Source organism: Cebus imitator, unplaced genomic scaffold (assembly GCF_001604975.1).
Source record: "Cebus imitator isolate Cc_AM_T3 unplaced genomic scaffold, Cebus_imitator-1.0 Scaffold236, whole genome shotgun sequence".
Classification (NCBI taxonomy): domain Eukaryota; kingdom Metazoa; phylum Chordata; class Mammalia; order Primates; family Cebidae; genus Cebus; species Cebus imitator.
The window spans coordinates 1,452,584-1,462,971 of record NW_016107551.1 but is presented as its reverse complement, the minus strand read 5'-3'; the positions used below and the strand labels follow the sequence as shown (position 1 = coordinate 1,462,971).

Genomic DNA, 10,388 nt, shown 5'->3' with positions numbered 1-10,388 from the left:
CTGAAAAAGTATTATTAGTAATATTTCTAAGAGTCAAAAATTAGAAACAATGAAATTCTTATCAACAAAAGAATAAGTAAGCTAATTACAGTTATACAATGAAATACTATACAATAATGAAAATAACTGATGTAAAACCTCTTGGAAAAACATAGATGAACCTCACAAATTTCTTACACTGAGGAAAGAAAGCAACATACAGTACACTAGCATATACTATATGAGTCTATTTACATATGGTTCAAATACAGGCAAAACCAACCAATGGTATCATAAATCAGGACAGTGGTTACCTTAGGGAGTTTCTGATAGAATGAGACTTCTGGAGGCTAGTAATGTTTTGTTTGTCTGGAAACTGATTAAATAGGTGTGTTCAGTTTCTGAAAATTCATTGAACTACACATTTCTAATTGTGTGCCACGTATGTCTCGATAAAAATTTGCAGAAATAAGAAAAATGTTAGCCATCTCATACAGAAATGTAAGAAAAAGCAAATTCTAAAGCAAAAAATAAAAACAAAGTTAAAACTCAAAGTTGTGATCAAGTCCACATTCTTAACATTTCAATCAGCATTTTTACCTTGTGTTATCCTCAAGCCACATATCAAAAATCTAAGAAAATAATATTTTACAGTCAACTAAATTAGTCTTAAACTTTATAAATGGGAATATAAATTGCTACATCATTTTTCAAAAGCCATTGATTGGGTCATATCTATTCATTTTAAATGAACACAAGCTGAGACCCAATAATCTCCCTATGAAAGTCTATTCCATTTCAACAACACTTACTCTATTTCATAACAACAAGTAGTATAAGGAAGTTCAATGTAACATGTTTGTAATAGTAAAAAGTTAGAATACCATCTAAACAGCAAGCAATGGAAAAATAGTTTTAAAAGTTATGACACGGGTCAGGCATGGTGGCTCACGCCTGTAATCCCAACACTTCGGGAGGCAAAGACGGGTGGATCACTTGAGGCTGGGAATTCAAGATCAGCCTGGCCAACATGATGAAACCCCATCTCTACTGAAAACATAAAAATTAGCGAGGCATGGTGGCACATGCCTGTAATCCCAGCTACTCAGAAGGCTGAGGCAGGAGAATCGCTTGAACCCAGGAGGCAGAGGCTGCAGTGAGCCAAGATTGCACCATTGCACTCCAGCCTGAACAACAGAGCAAGACTGTCTTAAAAAAAAAAAAAAAAAGTTATGACACGTCCACACCAGGGGATATTTTGTTTGTTTAGGGGCAAGAAAGTCTCATTGTAAAATTTCTCTAGGATCACATTTAAAATCTATGTATACATGTAAATGCATATTAAAAATATAGGCATGATGAACAGTAGGCATTATTTAGGCAAGTGAGACTGGAAAAGGAAGAGGATTTCAGGAACACTTATTAAGTATCCATAATGCTGCATCCTTTACTTTTATGCAATGAACAGGTGTTTTCATTTTAAAATATTAAATGAGCTGAGAATAAAGAATTTAATGTTAACTGCTTTTATACAGATGTCACAAATTACAGAGGTATCCACGCTGTAACACAATATATCCACTCATGAAAACCACCCTCCTGCAAAAGCACAAGCCAAAAAGAGAAGATTTATGGGAAAAGCAAGTTTGAGGCAAACTACTTGAAACCCATGCAACTTTGTAACAAGATCACTAAGAAAGACAGTAACTAGGCTGGACACCAGGGCTCATGCCTGTAATCTTAGCACTTTGGGAGGTCAAGGCGGGTGGGTGGCTTTAAGTGGGGAGTTCAAGACCAGCCTGGCCAACATGGTAAAATCCCATCTCTAATAAAACTACAAAATTTAGCTGGGTGTGGTGGCAGGTACCTGTAGTCTCAGCTACTCAGGAGGCTGAGGAAGGAGAATCACCTGAACCTGGAAGGTGGAGGCTGTAGTGAGCCGAGATTGCCAAGATTGTGCAATCCAGCCTGGGTGACAGAGCAAGACTCCATCTTAAAAAAAAAAAAAGACAGTAACTACGATTCATGAAAAAGATGGACAACCCAGCATGTGGCTCAGAGCTGGAAGCTACCTTGGGGAATATCTGAAATGAACAAAATTAACTGGAAATGATGCTTAGATGTTGTCACAAAGCAGACTGAAGTGGAGCTCTGAGCCAGTGGGGCTGCCATTAAAGAAGGGACAAGAGAAAATGTAATACTTAAAATAAACCCTTCTGGGGAACAAGCGCTAGGTGTACGCACTCTTATTTAACTTCATTAACTTTCTTAAACATGAAGGGGGATCTGCCTGTGTGGCTAAGAGCTTTCTGCTTCCAGATGAAGGTTTTATTTCTATTTTTCACTACCTAGGAAAAATCACATATGAACCAATACAACTTCCAAATCACACTGACATCTCTCTATTCATCAATTATTTATGAGCTAACTGGTGTTACAGACATAGATCTTGCAGCTGAAAAGACTATTAAAATTATGGTTACTGTGCAAAATCTGTTTCAAGATTTAACTTTACCTAGATTCTTTCATTTTAGTTAGCCATCATAGGTTGGAACTTTAGTCAAATATCAAAATACATCATAAAGCAGAGAGGCATAAGCATATACAAAAGAACAAATATATACAGCGGAGTACTTTCACAAACCAATCATTCAAATAAATCCATTATTTATTTACGTATTTATTTAGGGTTCCACTCTGTCACTCAGGCTGAGTATAATGGCATAATCACAGCTCACTGCAGCCTCAATCCCTCAGGCTCAGGTGATCCTTCCACCTCAGCTTCCCGAGCAGCCGAGACTACAGGCACATGCCACCATACACAGATAATTTTTGATGTTGTGTAGACACAAGGTCTGCCTATGTTGCCCAGGCCGGTCTCAAACTTCTAGTCTCAAGTGATTCTCCCACCTTAGCATCCCAAAGTGTTGGGATTACAAGTGTGAGCCACCATGCCCAGCCAGCTGATCATTTTACATAAGATGTCTGCCTCCTTAACATGAGCAGTTAAGAGTAAACACATTTCCATTAGCCGAGATCATCAACAAGTCACCTGATTTCTCTGCATAAAATAAAAGAACTAGATTATCCAAGGACTTTTCCCAACTCTAAAATATAATGCTCCCAGTATGCCTGAATTTCAGAATGACACCCTTTTCTCTTGCACACACCTTGATTAGCAGCCCTTAGCACAATCTAGGATTTTTTATTTCATTGCAAAAGGTTCAAGAGATCTAGATCTAGATATTTAAAATTAGGGGGAAAAAAAAGTTATTTTTCTACTCTAAATCTTCTCTTTGACTGAAAACTTATCTGCTTATTCCAATATATAAAATGTATATGTTGGAAGGATTTTGAGTTATGCCCTCTGAAAAAAAGAATACAGTAAACCGCCAGCTTTCTACAATGTATAAAGAAATAAATCCGGCCAGGCACAGTGGCTCTCACCTGTAATCCCAGCACTTGGGAGGCCAAAGCTGGTGGATCACCTGAGGTCAGGAGTCCGAAGCCAGCCTGACCAACATGGTGAAACCCTGTCTCTATTAAAAATACAAAATTAGCTGGGCCTGGTGACACATGCCTGTAATCTCAGCTACTTGGGAGGCTGAGGTAGAAGAATCGCTTGAACCTGGGTGGTGGAGGTTGCAGTGAGATGAGATCGCTCCATTGCACTCCAGCCTAGGCAACAAGAGTGAAACTCCATCTCAAAAAAAAAAAAAAAAAGAAAAGAAAGAAACTTACAGAACTAAAACTTTAGAACAGACATGGCCTAATAAAATTAACTAATAAGTAAGAACTGAAGACCAGAAAATGACCTGCCCAAGACCAAACACCCTAGTTGGTGGCAGGGCCACAACTAGAACAGGCAATTCCTAAATGCATCCAAGATAAGCTTTCTTTGAAACAACTACATTAGCTTCTTTTTAATACATTTTTTTTCTACAGTCATACTATAAAATAAATTCTGTTTCATGAACTAGCTGTCCTTCCCTATCTGCTACAGTAGCCAGCGTCTTATCTTGAGCAACACATACATCTGATAAGTGGATTAAAAAAATTAATGCTTTCTAATGCCACGGTAAAAGGAGTTTTTTTTTTTCTTTTTCCATGCAGGGTAAGACTTTAAGCAATTTAAACATGTACTGTATTTACTAATGGGCAGGCTTAATCACAATCGGTGCTATTAATTACACAAAACAGCTAGCATTCATTGGACGCTTACTATGTTATGCATTCACAAACTCATGTCACCTTATTTAAGCCTTATAACTCCCAAGAACAAATTACTAAGCTAGAATTCGATCCCAGAACCCAACTCTTAACTGACTGCTAAAAAATCCAAAACAGTGGCCTATTCAGTGCCTTTTGTTGTTATTTCCAAATCAATTGCCAAGATTAAACTATGTACACACTCTTGAAAGGTAGCCAGACAGACCAAATGACTATATGGTTCTATTTCCAGAAAGTTCAAATACAAGCAAAACTGACCTGTAGTGTTAGAATTCAAGAGTAATGGGAAGAAGACTGGGAAGATGCAGGGACTCTGGGGTGCTGGTAATGAACTATTTCTTATACATTCTCGTACACTTGTACTTCAATAAAAAGTTAACTTAAAAACTAAAGCAACTCTGTTCTCTGAAGACTAGGGTTTCAACATGCTCTAGTCTTATGGCTACCTACTACACTTGCTCTACCTTGCTTTCTATGGACTACTTGGGCCTACTAACTCTGTAATTCAATAAACTACCTTCAGTCCTTAGTAATTTCCTGGTATATAATTAACATATGTTTAATATACATTTAATTAATTATTTGAACAAGCTATCGTTAACTATTAGAATTCAACATCCTAATATACATTGATATCCTTCTTGGATTCTAACAAACCCTAGCAAACTACAAAGGCAGATCTGCTTTAAGAAAATTCAACACATCTCCAGCCTGAGCAACATGACAAAACCCCATCTCTACAAAAAATTTAAAAATTAGCCAGGTACCGTGGTACATGCCTGTAGTCTCAACTACTGCAAGGGCTGAGGTGGGAGGATCACTTGAACCCAGGAGGTTGAGGCTGCAAATGAGCCATGATCACACTACTGCACTCCAGCCTAAGCAACAGAGCAAGATCCTGTCTCAAAATACCCAGGGCGTAGTAAACATTACAAAAGTGACACATTCATCAAGACAAAAATCATTCACACTGTTTAACGGGGGAGAGCACGGGGGACGGGATGGAGGACGACATGGATGATGGGATGACAGACAACACATTGTATATATTTTTAACCACTTACCCACAAACCTGATACTTAACAACAACAAAACTGGTTCTACTTATAACCACTAAAATGTATCTGGGCGTCAGTAAAGATTTGGAGACACCTGTTTAAAAACGTTACCAGAAAGAATATCAGAGAGTGAACTGAATTGCAGACAGAGGTGTAAATTATTCAACGAAACACATACTGAAAATTGTCAGGCTCTGTGCAGATACACAGAGACGAATGTACATTTCTTTTCTCCTTAGTCTGGGAAGAGCAAGAATAGCACTTTACAATTAAAATGATGCATTCACTAATGGGACATTAAACAAGATATTTAAACTCAATGTCCTTAACTGTAAAACAGGGATAACTGTTAGGGTTATTCTCAGGAATGAATTAGTCAATATAAAGAGTTTAAACAAGTTCCTTACACAGAGTAAGACTATGTAAGCATTGACTATTTTAATCCTTAAAAAATAATCTGGGAAAAAGGTGTTAACAACTCAACGAGGAAAAGACAGTGTTTTTGATAGACAAACTGGTGTTGGAAAAATTGGATATCCACATGCCAAAAAATAAATTGGACCCTAACTTTACAACATATACCAAAATTAACTCAAAATGGATCAAAGACCTAAACTTAAAAGCTAAAACTATAAAACTCTTAGCTGAAAACATAGGGAGAAATCTTCATGACGTTGAATCTTGTAATGATTTCTTGAATATGACACCAAAAGCACAGGCAACAAAAGTATAGATAAATTGGACTTCATCAAAATTAAAAACTTGTGCATTAAAGGACACCATCAAGAAAAAGACAACCCACAGAATGGGACAAAGCGTTTGCAAATTAAATATTAACATCCATAATATATAAAGAACTCCTGCAAATCAAAAGATGGATGGGTAAACAAAATTTGCCATATATATAAATGGAATACTTTATGCAGTTATAAAGAATTAAATTCAGAGACATCCTAAAACATGGATGAACCTTGAAAACACTACGCTAAATGAAGTCAAAAGGAAAAATACTGTTACAATTTCATTTAGGTGCCCCAAATTGGCAAATTTATGGAGATGGAAATCATAATAGAGGTTACCGAGGACGTAAATGGGGAGGGACAAGTTACTGGTTAATGGGTACAGCTTTGTCCCTTTGGAGAAGAGAGGACGGGGAGTCATTCTTTAATGGATATAGAATTTCTATCTCAAGTTCTAGGAAACAGTGGTGATGGTGGCACAACATTGTGAATGTAGAGTCATGCCGGGGTATCCATGGGGGGTTAGTTTCAGGACCTCCAGCAGGACACCAAAATCACAGATGCTCAAGGGCCTGATAGAAAATGGCACAGTATCTGCTTATAACCTGCGTCCATTCTCCCATATTCCTTACATGACATCTAGATTACTTATAATACCTAATGTAAATGCTATGTAAAACAGTTGTTATACTGCAGTGTTTAGAAAATAATGACAAGAGAAAAAGTCTGTACATTATCAGCACAAATGCAATGTTTTTCCCCAAATATTTTCTATCCTTATTTGGTTGAATCCATGGATACAGAGGGCTGGCTATCCTTAAGGCCAATGAATTATACTCTTAAAAATGGTTAAAATGGTCAATTTTATGTTATATATACTTTATTATAAGCCACTAAAGATTATTACACAGGAGAACAATCTATGTATCATTTTAGCAAAATTTAGACTGAGAATGGATAAAGCATAGAGGTTAAGAAAAAGAAATAGTTTTAAAATAGGGTTGAAAAGGAAATGAAATAAGTGTTGGAGAAACTATGCCCTCAGTCTAAACTGGGACAGCATTAACTTTGATCTAAGAGGTTTCTTACAGGATTTCACTGAATGCAGTTGTGAGTCTAATACTGACCCCCATATACATACATCTGAGGTCCTACTGACAGTGAGTTTAGACAGGATGTATTAATGGCCGGTATGTTCGAGGAACATTAAAGGTAAATACAATCTTACCAGATTTGTAAATGTAATATAAATACGCTTTTGAACTTAAAAGTTCTCTAAATTCAAACATTAACTTTCCCTCAGTTATTACAAAGAAAAATAATTTTAATTCCACTAAAATACCTTTTTAAATATAACAGTTCTTTACCAATCAATGTCTGCAGTTATGCTTATATGACATCACATTGATGATAAAAAACATTTCCTCCACAGCAATGTTTCCCCACTTTTCTCACTTCAACATTTATTTATTACCCTATTATCTCTCCCACCGCTATGGTAAGGGGGGAAAACAATCTATCATTGAAGGACAAACGTATAAAAGCTTCAACTGGCCAGAATTAGAAAAGTGAACTAAAAGTGAGACTCCTTATTGAAATCATATCCTCCATCTTCTACTGTGGCCTAGATACTTAATGTACTACAGGTATTCCTTTATTATTAAGAATACAGGGCTGGGTGAGGGGGCTCCCGCCTGTACTCAGTACTTTGGGAGGCCGAGGCGAATGGATCACCTGAGGTCAGGAGTTCAAGATCAGCCTGGCCAACCTGGTGAAACACGTCTCTACTAAAAATACAAAAATTATCTGGGTGTGGTGATGGGCGCCTGTAATCCCAGCTACTCAGGAGGCTGAGGCAGGAGATTCCCTTAAACCCAGAAGGTGGATGCTGCAGTGAGCCGAGATCGCACAATTGCACTCCAGCCTGGGCAACAAGAGCGAAACTCAGTCTCAAAAACAATAAAAAAAGAATACAGACATTACAAAATTGCTAAAAATGAGAAGACATATTTATAGAATTCTGACATTCCTTTTAGGTGTTTTAATATATATGACATCACTTATTCTTTTAAATTTGGTAAATGCAAAATTCCACATATCATACTCTAGTCCACCATATGAAATCCAGGGTACTATCCTTTTTCAATTCGGTGTAAGAGAGACTGATCCAAAAATAAATCTTAACTTGTTTTCGTATCTATCTGCATCCATTCCCTAAAACGACATAATCCTAATGCCATCATTTATATACTGAACATTTAGTGAACCATGTACTAGGAACTATGTTTTTTGCTCTGAAATCCAAAATACTGCCTTGTGTTTATATAGTTACCTGGAAAAGAAAGTGTTACATCAACAGTGATACCAGTAGTAGACTGCTCCAAGTTAGATGTATAAATAACGCCAAGGGGTCACGCAAAATTAAACGGAGACCTCTAATACTTCTAAGTAAATACTATCGACATACAGGAGAGATCTGTGAAACACACACACACACACACACACACACACACACACATTCGTGAAACCTTGGTTCCCAATGCCGTGTTCCAACATGACATTCTTACACAGGAACGTTATTACACATTCATTATAAAACATCCACCAGTTCTGCGACCTATAATTTTGCTGATATTTACCAAAGATAGTTAACATTTTTCAAGATCCCTGTCCTCTTAAGTGAAAAACAGAGCCTGGTCAAACTAAGACAAACTAACCTGTCCACCTGAAATACACTACCTACGGACGGACTGTCGTGGGTGACCAGTTGCAATCGCACACACAGAGGAATCTAAGCTACAAGTTAGTGGCCTAATGAAAAACAAAGAAAGTTTAAAAAATTTAAAAAAGCACCCAAAACCAACGTTAACTTAGTTCAAAAGGCATTAGCAGAAATTTAGGACTAAGAGCTACGCTGTTAGTTGGATCGCCCCATCTCAATCTTCAAAGGCTTTAGAGAAATGCAGGTCATGAATCGAAGCGAAGTGTTCGGTGAATTAGGTTTTTGTAGCTCCGGGAGATGCAAATGACAGCTGGCTCCGCAGGAAGAAGGGGTCAGGCTCGGGCAAGGGTGGCTGTGGAGACTCCCAGAGACAGGAAGGAACAGGGGCGGACCACCCCCAAGAGCAGAGTTTGTCGGAGGATTGAAAAGGAGCAGGGGACGAATCTCCTGAGCTGGGGAAGCCGGCCAGCCCGGCCTCCGTGCCCGCCCGGGAGACCCCTGTGAATAAATGGGGGCTCGCACCCGAGAAATGAGGCCTAATTCCGGCAGCTGCCTGGGGCTGCGGCCACCGCCGGACATTCCAGAGCAAGAGACAGCGGCTAGGAAACCAGGGCCGACAAAGAGTGAAAGGAAAGCACAGAAGGACGGGCGGGGACCCACAGAGCTCGTGCCTGGCCTCACCCTCTCATGGTGAATTTGACCACGGCGAGTCTGGAGCCCGCGCCGCTCAGCTCTGGCTGGAAATCAGGATCGCTCCCGACCGGCTTCACCCCCACCATCCTCACAGAGAGCCCGGCAGGGTGGCCGCGACGCCACCTGCTTCGAAACTGAAGAAGATGACCTGGGAGGGGAAGCAGAGACGCTCAAGAAGGCCGAGGCCTGGACAGAAGAGGCGGCGACCGCGGCGTCTACTCCCGGGACTCTCCGTGCCGAGTCACGCCAGAGAGCGGAGCGGCCGAGGGGGCGGGGAGGGGAGGAGGAGGGGAGAGGCGAAGGAAGGCAAGGCGTGCGGCACCCAGCAGCCACCGCGCGGCAGGGCAGCAGGCGCTTGCGCGCCTTGACGTCATTTCCGCGCCGTCCGTTTTGGCCTTCGCTGCCCAATCCCAAAACGTGAAGCGTGCCCCTCCTTCGACGGTGTAGCCCGCGCTACCTTGAGCGGCGCAGACGCAGACGTGTAGGGGTCAGGTGCGCAGGCGCAGACTGACACTAAAAGTTGGCGTATTCCTCCGCGTTTTCCAGACCTGAGGCTTCTACCTAGGTTCATGGGTTGGCACGGTAAAGAAGGCACTTGTTTTACTCCAGGCTTCTTAGTTGCTGTTCAAGGCACCTTCTGGAAGTACTTTGAAGATGCTCCTGTACTGTATTCGGGGCAGGTCTACGCACAAGACAAATTAAGGTTGAGGAAAAATTTATTAACAGGCTTCACTACATATGGGGCACTCTCTGTGCAGTCATTCAGAAAGTATCGTGCACCTGTGTTTAGATTTTGACCAAAAAGATGACACTGTCCCTTCTTCAGGAAGTTCACGGTCTAGTGACAGACGCAAACAATAATTTGAATAGGAAGCGATGGAGACAAACGAGATGGGAAGGTGGGGCAGGGTAAACTTGCTAGGAATCTGACTCCTGGATTGAATCTTGAAAGAGAAGCAGGGTTTA

General features: G+C 40.0%; 1 protein-coding gene across 1 annotated transcript in view; it reads right to left on the bottom strand.

The window, feature by feature from the left end:
* Nucleotides 1-9,755, bottom strand: part of TXNL1 (thioredoxin like 1) — a 34,705-nt gene extending 24,950 nt beyond the window's left edge. The window contains exon 1 of the mRNA XM_017497996.2: nt 9,411-9,755. Within this exon, the coding sequence (XP_017353485.2) occupies nt 9,411-9,508 (98 nt within the window). The 5' untranslated portion in view covers nt 9,509-9,755. The remainder of the gene's footprint in view (nt 1-9,410) is intronic.
* Nucleotides 9,756-10,388: the final 633 nt, after the last annotated feature.